Source organism: Brachyhypopomus gauderio, unplaced genomic scaffold (genome assembly GCF_052324685.1).
Source record: "Brachyhypopomus gauderio isolate BG-103 unplaced genomic scaffold, BGAUD_0.2 sc90, whole genome shotgun sequence".
Classification (NCBI taxonomy): domain Eukaryota; kingdom Metazoa; phylum Chordata; class Actinopteri; order Gymnotiformes; family Hypopomidae; genus Brachyhypopomus; species Brachyhypopomus gauderio.
Window position 1 is genome coordinate 873427 of NW_027506911.1, and position 17432 is coordinate 890858.

Genomic DNA, 17432 nt, shown 5'->3' on the forward strand with positions numbered 1-17432 from the left:
TTTTCTGTAGGCGATATCTCACTATATCCCTATCGTATAACAGAGATCATCTGGCGGGTGGACACTGGCGGATATTTAACACTTCAAAAAAAAAATTCCTAGAATTTTTTAAACTGAAAATTCCCACTTACTTTGGTTTTTGTTAGATCAAGCGGAGAACACCACCGGAGACTGGTGGTGACATCACTTCCTGGATGGGTACTTTCCCATTGCTCGCGGGGTTCCCACTATGTGTCCAGCCCAGCCAGGGATCTCATCCCTCGGGGGGGAGCGTCCTCCGAAGATCGGTCACCACTTCTGCGGGGTGTCTCTCGTCGACCCTTGTTCGTGACGCCAAATTGTCGTGGAAATTTTCTAATAAATGGATGAGGACTCAGACGTGGTTAAAATGATTGATTTAATAAGACAAAAATCACGCAGACATGAGAGTCTCATTCAAGCATGTGTAGGGGTTATAGTTATGAGATATAACTAACCTACCTGCTTGCCTACAACCAAGGACGGAAATAGGTGCAGAAGAAGGATTGACGTGCATAAAACTTAAATATCTGACTCCAAATTATAGTTGGTAAGAATCTAAAAGAACTCACTTCTCAAATAGATCAGTACAGGTTATAGAATATACCTAACCAACTTTATAAAGTACCTTGCTATAAACAATAGCCTGCTTTGTCAGAGGTTTATCATAAACATGCGTAGCAGATGGGATACTTTAGAGGGAATTGGTATTAGCATTGATTTACCTTTTAACTGATACTAATAATGAGCTCATCTGGCCCAGTATAGCTATAATCAAGGAAGACCGTGGCTACACAATTAACCAGATTTATTCAATAACCAACAAAATATAAAACAATAACAACCATACTAGATTAAAGTAACAATAATACCTAATGGAAACAGAGATACCAACCGGTGCAGGCTGCCTCACGGAGAAGGACCCCAAAGGAAGCAAAAAAGAGAAGAAGAAGCCAAGGCCCAGAGAGAAGAGCCCAGATGAAAGAAGAGACACCAGATGATCGAAGAGCCCAGATGATAGAAGAGCCCAGATGATAGAAGAGCCCAGATGATAGAAGAGACCCCTGCACCCACAAACTTCTCTTTTTATATCCCCCCAGCATCTCAAAGGGACAGCAGTCACAAAAACCAGGTTAACCAATGGGAATCAGGTTGCTGGTAAAGACATCAGAGTACATTTGCATACAGTGTGCATTCCATACAGGACTGTCCCCTTTGGGGTGAAGTCTACAAACCTTATCAGGGAGTGATGGAACTCTTATCCTGTTAGCATAACCTTTACCCAGTACACAACAAGCTGCAAAATAAGACTAAACATGCCACACAAACATACTGACATAACTAAAATACAAATGGTCAGTTTTATCCCATTGCTCTGGGAACCTCTTGAGGTAAACCACCATTTGTTGCCCCCCATGGTTTTATGGAAGAACACCAGATCCTGCATCCCCCACAGGAACACATCTGAGCACTCCTACAAATCCCCCCTCAGGGACGCCAAAATGTAGAAACATTCAACGACCCGAGAGTGAGTGTCTCTGTCATAGTGGAGCGAAGGGCAGTGATGTGCTTCCTGAAATAGCAGAACTGGATCAGGGTGATGGCGAGTATTAAAGAACTGGCCAGGACACATCCCCGGAAAACCCAGTCCCACCAGGTATACATGTACTCCGCTGAAAGGGTTGAAGCACTGGTCAGGAAGCAACATTTCAGAACCCTTTACAGTCAAATAACCAGTCACCTGATCCCATTTGACAACCTGATCCCTGATAACCGTACCCAATGAACGTATAGAGGTGGAATCTGGAAAAATTTGCTCAGGGTGAATAAAAGGATAAGTTGCATAAAAACCAATACAACCGGGGCACTCGTTTCCATTGTACATCATAATAGTTGTAAGAAGTTCAGCATAATAAATGGTTTTCATAGAAATTGATTTAAACCAACGATCAAGATCAAGCATTTCAATCAAATCAGCTAAGGCATGACGTGGTGATTTCTGGAATCGGAGATCCAATACCTCCTGCCTTGCTGCTGTAAACAGATCTTGAGCATAAGATCTGCATGCAAAATCAAGCTCTAAGGTGTGTGTTTGGTTAAAAATCATATGACTAAGGTGTAACAAAGCTTGAGCTTCTGACTTTACTGCTTTAATAATGTTATCTTCACCATTAGTCAGATGTTGAAAACCAGTTGCAAACTGATTGGTAAGCCAAGATGTGTACTGTGATTGTTTGGAAATTTGGTATGTGTTCATTAGTGAATTACTACTACCAAATAATCCAGTGATGTCCGAGAATAGATCTCGCTTCATGCGTGACTGTGAGTATGGAATTTGGACTGCTAGTCTGCTTTTGTAGTCATACACTAAATCTTCAATTTGAGTTTTGAGCCATGTGTATGTTTTAGTGTAGGCTTTACAATGTGTCAGATAAGCTGAGAGGATATTTGAAATATTGTAACTAACATGAACCATAACAAGGTTTACATCATGCAATAGAGTCTTATTAATGTTTCCTCTAATAAGACCAGCTAGAGGGACAGGGTATGTATTTGGACACTGTGTTGGTTTGTGGTAGCCGCATGTCGTTAAATTGAAACAATATTTACGTGTCCATGTGCAATTTTCTGCACCTGTCCACAAATTTAGGTCAGCTTCACACCTACCAACACAATACATGCCTTCCCGACGTTTTGTCCAAACAAAAGGTTTGGGAGTAATAGAATAATCCTGTGGAGAAGAGAGATTAAAAAGATGGGATGTATATGTGTTGTGTGTAGAATTGAGTGGTTCTATATGTGTGCACTCATACATGGCAGGTTCAAGTTCTTTTGTGTTATAGCACTTCCGAGGATCTACTCCATTATTTCCTCGCTTGTATGTGCTTAAAACACCTGCTTCTTGACCCTCAATTGATTTTAGTTTTATCCATGTTGTAGAATTGGCTTGGCTTGGAACATGGATAATAGGAATAGAAAAACTAATTGTAGGAGGATGGGTGGAACCTAAATTACAGCAAATTTGAGTTATACAATTTGGTTCTGGTGCTACACCAGGAGGCCATGTAACTATTTGCTTAGGTAAAATTGTCAGTGAATTTGGTGTGAATGGCCCCTTGAAATACTTCCATACCCATCTCCCACATCCGAGCATGTGGCTCAATTTGACTCGCTGTCCTAGCTCAATGCAGGTTTCTTTGGTCACCGTCCTAGCATCAGGGATCCATGGAACTGCAGTAGTGAGTCTGTGAATGTGAGAATGAAAACATAACAACATGCTCTACATTTACTCACTATGTTTGAATAGCTTACATTGGGTCATATGGTACCACTTTAGTTTCTGCCTTGCTTTGACAGCTATACAGCTGTGGCAAACTCCTTTGACTTCATAAGGTCCATGCCCGCGTGGAGCAAATGCATTTATGTCTTTATCCAACAAAACTCTGATAAGAACCAAGTCTCATCTGAGAACTTGGTTTCTGTTGTCGGATTAAACAGAGCATCATTTGCTCTGTCTGACTGCTGCTGCTTCAGAGCTGCATGAGCATTCAGAACCTTGAGTCTATCTTGCAATTGCAGCAAGACAGTTTGCTGAGTGGTATGCATTAATGGACCCAAATCAGCAGGTGACACCTCTGGATCAATGGGGAGCTTCATGACTCGTCCAGTCATAAGCTCATAAGGGCTGATACCTGTGGCCCTTGAAGGAGCGGCTCATAAAACAATTAACACTGTGGGCTCATCAGTCAGTGGAAGTGTAGGATCTGTACATGAAGAGGCAGCTCCCGTATCAACAAGCGAAAAATCATAACCGGCCTCCAAGGTTAGCTCTAATTTTTGATACGATTACCATGATGGATATTACTGCCGACAGGAATGGAGGCCACGCACCCTTATTGAGGACCACTGTTTCTATCTGACCGGTTTTTGAGGTCAGATGTTATGAACTTCGCTTGTACAGCATCTAACTGCTGACTGATGAGTGCAAGCTGCTCTCTTAACGTCTGATATTCACCAGTAGGTCTAGCCTCCTGTCGTTCCTTTGGCTTATGTGCCCTTTTAAACTTCTGTTTGTTTAGCTTGAAACAGTCCTCAATTACATGTCCTACCTTGTTACAAAATTTGCAACGTTTCTCAAAAGTAGGCGTATTTGGTTTGCTAGGGACTTCACCCTCAGCTAACCACTTAACTGTTGCAAAAGGTCTCTTGTTTGTTTTCAAGCGACTCTCCATCCCCATAACCCACCTGACTATGGAGTCAAATGTGTTATCTGGAGGATTTGCTCCATGACTTAGTGCCTGCTGCACATGTGGACCTGCATTATTTTTGAGGAGTTGCAACAGGATTTCATTATCCTTAGTTGGCTCTTCAATTCCTGAATACTCCCTAAAAACTACCCAAAGGCGCTCTGCAAACTGTTCAAACGGTTCTTTCCCTTGTTTTGCATCAATGATCTTATCCCAAGCTGCCGGAACCGTACCCCTAATATCTAGAAGGGTATCTTTCAGTCTGGCTAACACATCCGTGTGTGTTTCTCCCAGTAAGGGAGTCATGATTCTCCCATCCAGAAGTTGTTCTGGAGCTTTAGATATTAGCTCTGGAGGGATAGTTGTGAGAGCTATTTGCCAAATGTCCTTTGGTTCTAAGCTAAAAGCGCTAGCTTGACGCATTAGCGCACTCCAGTATGGCTCAAATGGACCTTTACAGGGAAGCATCCCAACAACGCTGGAATGTGCTGCACATTCATGAAAAGTTAGCTGTCGGCTAACATTGAAGCGTTCCCCATTGGGATCTGTCATTGTTTTAATGACGGCTACTTTAGATGCACTAGCAGTTTTAGACCTGGTGCAAATAGGACTACGCTCCCTGTGCTCAGGTAACCCTGGAATTGCTGCTGCGAGCACCTGACTGCTTTTGTCTTGTCTCCATCTTCTTGGGCTTACGGCCACATGGTCTTCCTTAACCAAATCTGCAAGTGGGGGTGTGGGCTTTGACCCCACAGCCTGGCCAAACCCAGCTGCTCCAGCTAGCTGTGGTATCTCAGCTGGAGACTGCTGATAAACACTATCTGTATGAGGCCGTGGCACTAACCCAGGTGCAAGGACTGGTGCTGGTGGGGGTGGTAACACAACCCCCTGCTGGCGGGCCTGGTCTAACCTACTGTTAGCAAAGGCCATTAACATAACATCTTCATCACCCTCAGTATCATCCAACAAAGGCATGATTTGAGATTGAGGGTTAAAGATCTGTCGCACAGCAGCCACAGGAATTCCAGCATTATCACAGCATTTCTCCAAAGTTGAGGCATAGTTCGTACCTGCTCTCAACTTACTTTGGAGACTAGCTATTTGCCTAGTGAATGCCTCACTCTGGCGTGCCCAAGTTAGCTTATCATACGCAAAGCTGTCTATTTGTAAACGCATTCTCCTGATCTCCTCAGATCGGAGGCTTTCCAAGTTGCGCATACTGTCCAGTGCTTTCTTGTGTTGCTCTAAAGAGTTTAGGCTGTTGCGGAGGACTAAATAGCCTGTGGCGGCTAATAGTTTGTGTTGCTTAGGCTTTTTCAGTAAAATATGTTGGAGTTTACTCCTAGTGCTAAGCTTACAACCCTCAGATGAGAGCCAATTTAAAATGAACTCATTGCTAGCATTTAGCGACAACCCTTTGATGCGCATGCTAACCAGAGTTTCTTTTACCTCCAAAGCCCAATCCTCCATGAAGGCCTGCTCTTCTACACTAGAATATCCCTGAGCCATTGTGTATACAAGCTAAAATCCTTGTCTTTTTGCACGTGTCGGCACGCCTGCTACTCGGTGGGTATTCCGACCCGTTCTACAAATGTGTCTGTATGGTGCACCTATGTTTTCCCTGCTGCTAAAAAGAAGGGTATATTTGTCTTACCTCAGAAGAGACCAAACCCAAAGATGCAGCAACATAGGTGTGAATCACAGACAGCAATCCGGGCGGATAGTCGTTATCTGCTTGCAAAACTGTAAACTGGTTACTTTGTACTAGTACTGGATCACACTAGTACACAAATTTCTGTACTAGTACCATATCACGTCGGGGTCACCAAATTCTGTAGGGGTTATAGTTATGAGATATAACTAACCTACCTGCTTGCCTACAACCAAGGACGGAAATAGGTGCAGAAGAAGGATTGACGTGCATAAAACTTAAATATCTGACTCCAAATTATAGTTGGTAAGAATCTAAAAGAACTCACTTCTCAAATAGATCAGTACAGGTTATAGAATATACCTAACCAACTTTATAAAGTACCTTGCTATAAACAATAGCCTGCTTTGTCAGAGGTTTATCATAAACATGCGTAGCAGATGGGATACTTTAGAGGGAATTGGTATTAGCATTGATTTACCTTTTAATTGATACTAATAATGAGCTCATCTGGCCCAGTATAGCTATAATCAAGGAAGACCGTGGCTACACAATTAACCAGATTTATTCAATAACCAACAAAATATAAAACAATAACAACCATACTAGATTAAAGTAACAATAATACCTAATGGAAACAGAGATACCAACCGGTGCAGGCTGCCTCACGGAGAAGGACCCCAAAGGAAGCAAAAAAGAGAAGAAGAAGCCAAGGCCCAGAGAGAAGAGCCCAGATGAAAGAAGAGACACCAGATGATCGAAGAGCCCAGATGATAGAAGAGCCCAGATGATAGAAGAGCCCAGATGATAGAAGAGACCCCTGCACCCACAAACTTCTCTTTTTATATCCCCCCAGCATCTCAAAGGGACAGCAGTCACAAAAACCAGGTTAACCAATGGGAATCAGGTTGCTGGTAAAGACATCAGAGTACATTTGCATACAGTGTGCATTCCATACAGGACTGTCCCCTTTGGGGTGAAGTCTACAAACCTTATCAGGGAGTGATGGAACTCTTATCCTGTTAGCATAACCTTTACCCAGTACACAACAAGCTGCAAAATAAGACTAAACATGCCACACAAACATACTGACATAACTAAAATACAAATGGTCAGTTTTATCCCATTGCTCTGGGAACCTCTTGAGGTAAACCACCATTTGTTGCCCCCCATGGTTTTATGGAAGAACACCAGATCCTGCATCCCCCACAGGAACACATCTGAGCACTCCTACAAATCCCCCCTCAGGGACGCCAAAATGTAGAAACATTCAACGACCCGAGAGTGAGTGTCTCTGTCATAGTGGAGCGAAGGGCAGTGATGTGCTTCCTGAAATAGCAGAACTGGATCAGGGTGATGGCGAGTATTAAAGAACTGGCCAGGACACATCCCCGGAAAACCCAGTCCCACCAGGTATACATGTACTCCGCTGAAAGGGTTGAAGCACTGGTCAGGAAGCAACATTTCAGAACCCTTTACAGTCAAATAACCAGTCACCTGATCCCATTTGACAACCTGATCCCTGATAACCGTACCCAATGAACGTATAGAGGTGGAATCTGGAAAAATTTGCTCAGGGTGAATAAAAGGATAAGTTGCATAAAAACCAATACAACCGGGGCACTCGTTTCCATTGTACATCATAATAGTTGTAAGAAGTTCAGCATAATAAATGGTTTTCATAGAAATTGATTTAAACCAACGATCAAGATCAAGCATTTCAATCAAATCAGCTAAGGCATGACGTGGTGATTTCTGGAATCGGAGATCCAATACCTCCTGCCTTGCTGCTGTAAACAGATCTTGAGCATAAGATCTGCATGCAAAATCAAGCTCTAAGGTGTGTGTTTGGTTAAAAATCATATGACTAAGGTGTAACAAAGCTTGAGCTTCTGACTTTACTGCTTTAATAATGTTATCTTCACCATTAGTCAGATGTTGAAAACCAGTTGCAAACTGATTGGTAAGCCAAGATGTGTACTGTGATTGTTTGGAAATTTGGTATGTGTTCATTAGTGAATTACTACTACCAAATAATCCAGTGATGTCCGAGAATAGATCTCGCTTCATGCGTGACTGTGAGTATGGAATTTGGACTGCTAATCTGCTTTTGTAGTCATACACTAAATCTTCAATTTGAGTTTTGAGCCATGTGTATGTTTTAGTGTAGGCTTTACAATGTGTCAGATAAGCTGAGAGGATATTTGAAATATTGTAACTAACATGAACCATAACAAGGTTTACATCATGCAATAGAGTCTTATTAATGTTTCCTCTAATAAGACCAGCTAGAGGGACAGGGTATGTATTTGGACACTGTGTTGGTTTGTGGTAGCCGCATGTCGTTAAATTGAAACAATATTTACGTGTCCATGTGCAATTTTCTGCACCTGTCCACAAATTTAGGTCAGCTTCACACCTACCAACACAATACATGCCTTCCCGACGTTTTGTCCAAACAAAAGGTTTGGGAGTAATAGAATAATCCTGTGGAGAAGAGAGATTAAAAAGATGGGATGTATATGTGTTGTGTGTAGAATTGAGTGGTTCTATATGTGTGCACTCATACATGGCAGGTTCAAGTTCTTTTGTGTTATAGCACTTCCGAGGATCTACTCCATTATTTCCTCGCTTGTATGTGCTTAAAACACCTGCTTCTTGACCCTCAATTGATTTTAGTTTTATCCATGTTGTAGAATTGGCTTGGCTTGGAACATGGATAATAGGAATAGAAAAACTAATTGTAGGAGGATGGGTGGAACCTAAATTACAGCAAATTTGAGTTATACAATTTGGTTCTGGTGCTACACCAGGAGGCCATGTAACTATTTGCTTAGGTAAAATTGTCAGTGAATTTGGTGTGAATGGCCCCTTGAAATACTTCCATACCCATCTCCCACATCCGAGCATGTGGCTCAATTTGACTCGCTGTCCTAGCTCAATGCAGGTTTCTTTGGTCACCGTCCTAGCATCAGGGATCCATGGAACTGCAGTAGTGAGTCTGTGAATGTGAGAATGAAAACATAACAACATGCTCTACATTTACTCACTATGTTTGAATAGCTTACATTGGGTCATATGGTACCACTTTAGTTTCTGCCTTGCTTTGACAGCTATACAGCTGTGGCAAACTCCTTTGACTTCATAAGGTCCATGCCCGCGTGGAGCAAATGCATTTATGTCTTTATCCAACAAAACTCTGATAAGAACCAAGTCTCCTTCTGAGAACTTGGTTTCTGTTGTCGGATTAAACAGAGCATCATTTGCTCTGTCTGACTGCTGCTGCTTCAGAGCTGCATGAGCATTCAGAACCTTGAGTCTATCTTGCAATTGCAGCAAGACAGTTTGCTGAGTGGTATGCATTAATGGACCCAAATCAGCAGGTGACACCTCTGGATCAATGGGGAGCTTCATGACTCGTCCAGTCATAAGCTCATAAGGGCTGATACCTGTGGCCCTTGAAGGAGCGGCTCATAAAACAATTAACACTGTGGGCTCATCAGTCAGTGGAAGTGTAGGATCTGTACATGAAGAGGCAGCTCCCGTATCAACAAGCGAAAAATCATAACCGGCCTCCAAGGTTAGCTCTAATTTTTGATACGATTACCATGATGGATATTACTGCCGACAGGAATGGAGGCCACGCACCCTTATTGAGGACCACTGTTTCTATCTGACCGGTTTTTGAGGTCAGATGTTATGAACTTCGCTTGTACAGCATCTAACTGCTGACTGATCAGTGCAAGCTGCTCTCTTAACGTCTGATATTCACCAGTAGGTCTAGCCTCCTGTCGTTCCTTTGGCTTATGTGCCCTTTTAAACTTCTGTTTGTTTAGCTTGAAACAGTCCTCAATTACATGTCCTACCTTGTTACAAAATTTGCAACGTTTCTCAAAAGTAGGCGTACTTGGTTTGCTAGGGACTTCACCCTCAGCTAACCACTTAACTGTTGCAAAAGGTCTCTTGTTTGTTTTCAAGCGACTCTCCATCCCCATAACCCACCTGACTATGGAGTCAAATGTGTTATCTGGAGGATTTGCTCCATGACTTAGTGCCTGCTGCACATGTGGACCTGCATTATTTTTGAGGAGTTGCAACAGGATTTCATTATCCTTAGTTGGCTCTTCAATTCCTGAATACTCCCTAAAAACTACCCAAAGGCGCTCTGCAAACTGTTCAAACGGTTCTTTCCCTTGTTTTGCATCAATGATCTTATCCCAAGCTGCCGGAACCGTACCCCTAATATCTAGAAGGGTATCTTTCAGTCTGGCTAACACATCCGTGTGTGTTTCTCCCAGTAAGGGAGTCATGATTCTCCCATCCAGAAGTTGTTCTGGAGCTTTAGATATTAGCTCTGGAGGGATAGTTGTGAGAGCTATTTGCCAAATGTCCTTTGGTTCTAAGCTAAAAGCGCTAGCTTGACGCATTAGCGCACTCCAGTATGGCTCAAATGGACCTTTACAGGGAAGCATCCCAACAACGCTGGAATGTGCTGCACATTCATGAAAAGTTAGCTGTCGGCTAACATTGAAGCGTTCCCCATTGGGATCTGTCATTGTTTTAATGACGGCTACTTTAGATGCACTAGCAGTTTTAGACCTGGTGCAAATAGGACTACGCTCCCTGTGCTCAGGTAACCCTGGAATTGCTGCTGCGAGCACCTGACTGCTTTTGTCTTGTCTCCATCTTCTTGGGCTTACGGCCACATGGTCTTCCTTAACCAAATCTGCAAGTGGGGGTGTGGGCTTTGACCCCACAGCCTGGCCAAACCCAGCTGCTCCAGCTAGCTGTGGTATCTCAGCTGGAGACTGCTGATAAACACTATCTGTATGAGGCCGTGGCACTAACCCAGGTGCAAGGACTGGTGCTGGTGGGGGTGGTAACACAACCCCCTGCTGGCGGGCCTGGTCTAACCTACTGTTAGCAAAGGCCATTAACATAACATCTTCATCACCCTCAGTATCATCCAACAAAGGCATGATTTGAGATTGAGGGTTAAAGATCTGTCGCACAGCAGCCACAGGAATTCCAGCATTATCACAGCATTTCTCCAAAGTTGAGGCATAGTTCGTACCTGCTCTCAACTTACTTTGGAGACTAGCTATTTGCCTAGTGAATGCCTCACTCTGGCGTGCCCAAGTTAGCTTATCATACGCAAAGCTGTCTATTTGTAAACGCATTCTCCTGATCTCCTCAGATCGGAGGCTTTCCAAGTTGCGCATACTGTCCAGTGCTTTCTTGTGTTGCTCTAAAGAGTTTAGGCTGTTGCGGAGGACTAAATAGCCTGTGGCGGCTAATAGTTTGTGTTGCTTAGGCTTTTTCAGTAAAATATGTTGGAGTTTACTCCTAGTGCTAAGCTTACAACCCTCAGATGAGAGCCAATTTAAAATGAACTCATTGCTAGCATTTAGCGACAACCCTTTGATGCGCATGCTAACCAGAGTTTCTTTTACCTCCAAAGCCCAATCCTCCATGAAGGCCTGCTCTTCTACACTAGAATATCCCTGAGCCATTGTGTATACAAGCTAAAATCCTTGTCTTTTTGCACGTGTCGGCACGCCTGCTACTCGGTGGGTATTCCGACCCGTTCTACAAATGTGTCTGTATGGTGCACCTATGTTTTCCCTGCTGCTAAAAAGAAGGGTATATTTGTCTTACCTCAGAAGAGACCAAACCCAAAGATGCAGCAACATAGGTGTGAATCACAGACAGCAATCCGGGCGGATAGTCGTTATCTGCTTGCAAAACTGTAAACTGGTTACTTTGTACTAGTACTGGATCACACTAGTACACAAATTTCTGTACTAGTACCATATCACGTCGGGGTCACCAAATTCTGTAGGGGTTATAGTTATGAGATATAACTAACCTACCTGCTTGCCTACAACCAAGGACGGAAATAGGTGCAGAAGAAGGATTGACGTGCATAAAACTTAAATATCTGACTCCAAATTATAGTTGGTAAGAATCTAAAAGAACTCACTTCTCAAATAGATCAGTACAGGTTATAGAATATACCTAACCAACTTTATAAAGTACCTTGCTATAAACAATAGCCTGCTTTGTCAGAGGTTTATCATAAACATGCGTAGCAGATGGGATACTTTAGAGGGAATTGGTATTAGCATTGATTTACCTTTTAACTGATACTAATAATGAGCTCATCTGGCCCAGTATAGCTATAATCAAGGAAGACCGTGGCTACACAATTAACCAGATTTATTCAATAACCAACAAAATATAAAACAATAACAACCATACTAGATTAAAGTAACAATAATACCTAATGGAAACAGAGATACCAACCGGTGCAGGCTGCCTCACGGAGAAGGACCCCAAAGGAAGCAAAAAAGAGAAGAAGAAGCCAAGGCCCAGAGAGAAGAGCCCAGATGAAAGAAGAGACACCAGATGATCGAAGAGCCCAGATGATAGAAGAGCCCAGATGATAGAGGAGCCCAGATGATAGAAGAGACCCCTGCACCCACAAACTTCTCTTTTTATATCCCCCCAGCATCTCAAAGGGACAGCAGTCACAAAAACCAGGTTAACCAATGGGAATCAGGTTGCTGGTAAAGACATCAGAGTACATTTGCATACAGTGTGCATTCCATACAGGACTGTCCCCTTTGGGGTGAAGTCTACAAACCTTATCAGGGAGTGATGGAACTCTTATCCTGTTAGCATAACCTTTACCCAGTACACAACAAGCTGCAAAATAAGACTAAACATGCCACACAAACATACTGACATAACTAAAATACAAATGGTCAGTTTTATCCCATTGCTCTGGGAACCTCTTGAGGTAAACCACCATTTGTTGCCCCCCATGGTTTTATGGAAGAACACCAGATCCTGCATCCCCCACAGGAACACATCTGAGCACTCCTACACATGACACTCTGAAGGAAGAGGGCAGTCCTCTTCCCTTTTATACACAGTTCAACAGTTCTAACAGGCAAGTTATTATTAGCACAGCATGTACCAAAACACAGGTATCCAGCAGGCTACTTTTACCTAACGTGTGTGTATCTCCTAATATGGACTCTCCTAGAGTTAGTGGAAGAAACTGGTGTATCAATAGAATGCAAAGACAGCTGAATCCCAGGATAGTGGACTAGTGACACTCAGTTGACAAAGTGCTCTGACCTTCTGCACTTTGCCTGACCTTGGCCATAGTATGGAACACATGAGCTAAACCTGGTTACACTGAATCACACTAAGTCAGTGTGTAGTCCTTCTGCTTTGGACAAATACTAACTCATAAGTATTATAATAATCTCTAAACATAATCTAATCAATGATAATTAATCAATAATCAATTATTTCTGTCACAGTAGTCAATAATGCTATCCTTCCAGGCACAGTGGAATACTTCCAACTTTGTAGATCGCTATTTACGCTCTAATTTACGTGCTATTTGTTTTAAGTTTCTAGTTTGGTCGGTGTACCACGGGGCGAGCTTTTTAGATCTAGTCTTTTTATATTTGAGTGGAGCTACTATATCTAAAGCTCATCTGCAGGTATTCTCTATGCAGCTGGTTAGACTATCTAACTCTCCTGGATCGGATGGCGAGTGGGCTAGAGCAGTTAAATCAGGGAGGGCTTCAATAAACTGTTGCTGTTAATGAATTTATCGAGCGCTTTATACACTGCCGAGGAGATGGGCGGGTATTTATGTTAAGATGAATCTCAAATTGGACTAAATAGTGATCAGAGATAGCTACGGTTTGCGGGAGTATATTTATACTATCTACGTCGATACCCAGCGTTAAGATTAAATCTAGGGTATGATTTTGATAATGTGTAGGTCCTACTACGTTTTGTATAATGCCGACAGAGTTTAATATAGAAGTAAAAGCCCTTGTCAGTGGATCGTCCGCATTATCAAAATGTACGTTAAAGTCTCCTACCATTATTATTTTGTCACTACTTACTGCTAAATTTGCTGCAATATCGGTGAAATCTTTTAAGAAATCTGAGTAAGGCCCTGGTGGTCTATATACATTTGTTAGGGAAAATGCACTTTTATTTACGGATGGACTAATTACATTAATAGACTGCATCTCAAATGAGTTTGAGATATCTAAGTATTTCTGATGAATTTCTAAACAATCACGATATATTATACATATTCCTCCTCCTCTGCCTGACAATCTAGGTCTAGTTATATCCCACAGGAGTGGCTTCGTTTAGTGTTAAATAATCACCAGATTGAATGCACGTTTCAGTTAGAGACATAATATCAATTTTCTGGTGAGATATAAGGTCATTTACAAAAACTGCTTTTGAGTTGAGCGATCGAATATTGATTAATCCGATTTTCAGATAGGTAATAATTGGGTGTGAAGTCTGAATATTAGTTAAAAACTTAGGACGGACTGTTTTCTTATGATTTAGTTTAACCCGGGGCACAGACACAGTCTCAATCCTATGGGATCTTGGTGACGCCTCTAAGCAGCTCGCAGACAGGTTTAACCCGTTAGTCTGCGGCCTGGTCGCGACTCTGGTTAGTCAGCAGCTCCTAGTACTACACTGCCCACTAACTAACAGACTACGGGCTATGCTGCAGGATAACAAGGCGGCGCCATCCCGGGTGGGGTGGACACCGTCCCTGCCTAAAAGACCAGGCCTGCCCTCGAACTCTTTCCAATTATTAATAAAGCCCACTTGATTTTTGGAGCACCACTTGGACATCCAGCGGTTTAGCGACGTGAGCCTGCTGTATTGCTCATCGCCGCGCCGCATTGGGATGGGGCCAGAGCAGATTACGGCATCGGACATCGTCTGGGCTAATTTAATCACCTCTTTAACATTAGCCTTAGTCACTTCTGACTGCCGCAGACGTATATCGTTGGCCCCTACATGTATAACTATCCTAGAGAATCTCCTATGGGCTAACAGTCTAAGGTTGCCACTAATGTCCGGCGCTCTGGCTCCCGGTACACAGCTGACTGTAACCGCTGGTGCCCCTACAGGAATAGCGACTTTCACGTGTCGGACTATAGAGTCTCCTATCACCAGAGTCTCCTCAGCGGGTGTAGCACTGAGCGGGGCAAACCTGTTGGACACGTGAACCGGGGAGTGGTGCTCTGGTGGGCTAGCGCTGGCGTTAGCGGTAGCTGCAGCCCTCGCTCTCCAACTACGCCGCCGAGACGTCACCCATTTGCCCCGCTGTGAGGGCTCTATCGCCGGAGTCGCGGAGGCGCTAGTTCTCCCTGGCGCGTCCACACCTACTACTGACCCTGTCTCTCTATCCCTCAATAATGAGTGGACGCGGCGCTCTAAACTTTACACTTTCGCCACGAGAGAATTAACTAGTTTGCACCTCTCACAAATACTATCTGTCACGTAGGGCTACGCCCCCTATCGTAGCTGTCACTCTGGGTTCCCTCGTGTCTGTGTTCCTTGCCCGTTTGTCCTGCCCTGCTCGTTGGTTTTGATGATTCCTCGTTTGTTACCACGCCCCTGTGTCATTGTCATCACCTGTCCCTAGTTTAGTTCTGTGTATAAAAGTCCCTTTGTCTCCCATGTCGGTATCGGTCTTTTTGTTTAAACCCGTCACACCTGCTGTTCGTAAGTTTGAGCTTTGCGTTTTGTTATCCGTCTACATCTGCCTGTTCTGTGTTTTCCCCCTTGTCGTTATTTTCTTGTCTGAATATGCCCATTGTCCTTTCTTGTCCTGGCTGCCCTCCCAGTTTGACCCATGCCTGTCCGTTTAACACTGGTTTTGGAATTTCCTTGAATAAATCTCGCTCTCCTCAGCGTTTGTGTCCGCCTCCCTGTTCTGCCTCTCGCAGAACGTTACACTATCACTATTACTGTCGGTGGCGAAAGGGTCTAGGCTAAACATGCCACACTCCGAGCAGGGAAACAAACCCACACCAGCCATGAATAAATCAGAACACTTACCGCGTCTAGCCAATTTATACAAACTTACGCTCTCTGCTTTGTGAAGGCAGAAAGTTGGTCAGCAGCCGAAATAAAACCTGTAAAATTTATCAAGGAAGGCAAAAAGTAAAAAATTAGCATGTAAATAGATTAACCCGACTCCGACCCTTTCTTACTCCTCATGCTACTGCTGTCCTTGTTCATAGCCTTATCACATCCAAGTTAGATTACTGTAACTCACTTCTCTTTGGTCTCCCAAATAAGACTCTCCATAAATTGAAACTGCTCCAGAACTCTGCTGCCCAGGTCATTACTGGTACTCCATCCAGAGAACACATCACCCCGGTATTGCAACAGCTCCACTGGTTACCCATTGAAGACAGAATTCATTAAAAAATTTTAACGCTCACATTCAAATCTATCCATAACCTTGCTCCTCCTTATTTGTGTGAATTGCTACACGTCTCCACTCCGTCCCGTTCCCTCAGATCCTCATCCTCCACTCATCTTACTGTTCCTTCTGCCCGTCTCGTCACTATGGGCAGTAGAGCCTTTAGTTGTGCTCCTCTGGAATTCCCTTCCCCCCGCTATCAGGAACGCTGACTCTCTTCTCTCTTTTAAATCTCTATTGAAAACTCATTTGTTCAAGTTAGCATATTCTCTCTAAGCTGTTCTGTGGTGTTTGTCATGACTCTTTTAGTATTGTTTTTACCTTGATGTATTCAAATGATTACTGATTCAGTCTTATTACTGTTGTTTATATCTGCTTGTAAGGTGACCTTGGGTTTTTGAAAGGCGCCATCAAATAAAATGTATTATTATTATTATTATTATTATTATTACTGTGATGAAAAGACGGGGGCACGCACACCGGCCTTCAAAGTAGGAGACAAAGTTCGGGTGAGAAAACAGACTCGTTCCCAAAGGTCATCCCAAATTCACTCAACCAGTTCAAATCCAAAACGAGTGGGACCATGAACGTTCGAACTGACCGCTACATGAGCTGATGTTACTATCCTATAAATCACCAAAAAATTAATGTTTGGTTTAATATGTCCATCTACTGTATCCATCCATCCCCAAGTGAGTACGTGGCCTCAAACAAAAAAGTTCAATTTTAAGGGTGCTGCAGTGGAACATGTTGTCCTCATTTTTATCTGGAGTGTGTTCACGTTGTGTTAGCTCTACACACACAAACACAGCCCACTATTATTATGTATTATTATGTTATATCATTATGTTGACCTACAGACCGATTCCAGAAAAATTTGAATATTGTGAAAAGTTGATTAAATATCATAATTACATTCAAAAGTTATATTATTATTTCATAGATTGATTCAGGGTCCATAGTTTAAACAATTCCAAGAATTTATTTCTTTATATAATTTAGGCTTCCAGCCCACAAAATCAGGATAAAAAAAACACCATCACTGTTTACCAGTGCTTAATTTGTAAATCAAATGATGCCGGTGTTCGCAAACAGCGTCATGAGACAAGGGATCACTGAGACCAACAATGTCACCGTATCGCACACAAAGCGCAATGCTTAGGCATACAAATGTCAAACTAACAAGCCAATTCATTTATAAATTACTTTAAATCAGGGCCGGAGTGGGACACTTTTT

The 17432-nt window shown here is 42.9% G+C and overlaps 2 protein-coding genes across 2 annotated transcripts; both read right to left on the reverse strand.

Moving 5' to 3' along the window:
* Positions 1–312: 312 nt before the first annotated feature.
* On the reverse strand, positions 313–3367 carry LOC143493628 (uncharacterized). The gene has a single exon (XM_076992166.1). It carries the CDS (start codon positions 3293–3295, stop codon positions 1493–1495), a length of 1803 nt encoding a protein of 600 aa, XP_076848281.1. The 5' UTR covers positions 3296–3367; the 3' UTR covers positions 313–1492.
* A 3060-nt stretch (positions 3368–6427) lies between these two features.
* On the reverse strand, positions 6428–9021 carry LOC143493629 (uncharacterized). Its single transcript, XM_076992167.1, has one exon. The coding sequence runs from the start codon at positions 8947–8949 to the stop codon at positions 7147–7149; it is 1803 nt and encodes a 600-aa protein (XP_076848282.1). The 5' UTR covers positions 8950–9021; the 3' UTR covers positions 6428–7146.
* Positions 9022–17432: the final 8411 nt, after the last annotated feature.

Bases quoted from the DNA above. Each gene is read 5' to 3' on its own strand.
- LOC143493628 (XM_076992166.1), bottom strand. From the start codon at position 3,295: ATGTTGTTATGTTTTCATTCTCACATTCACAGACTCACTACTGCAGTT.
- LOC143493629 (XM_076992167.1), bottom strand. From the start codon at position 8,949: ATGTTGTTATGTTTTCATTCTCACATTCACAGACTCACTACTGCAGTT.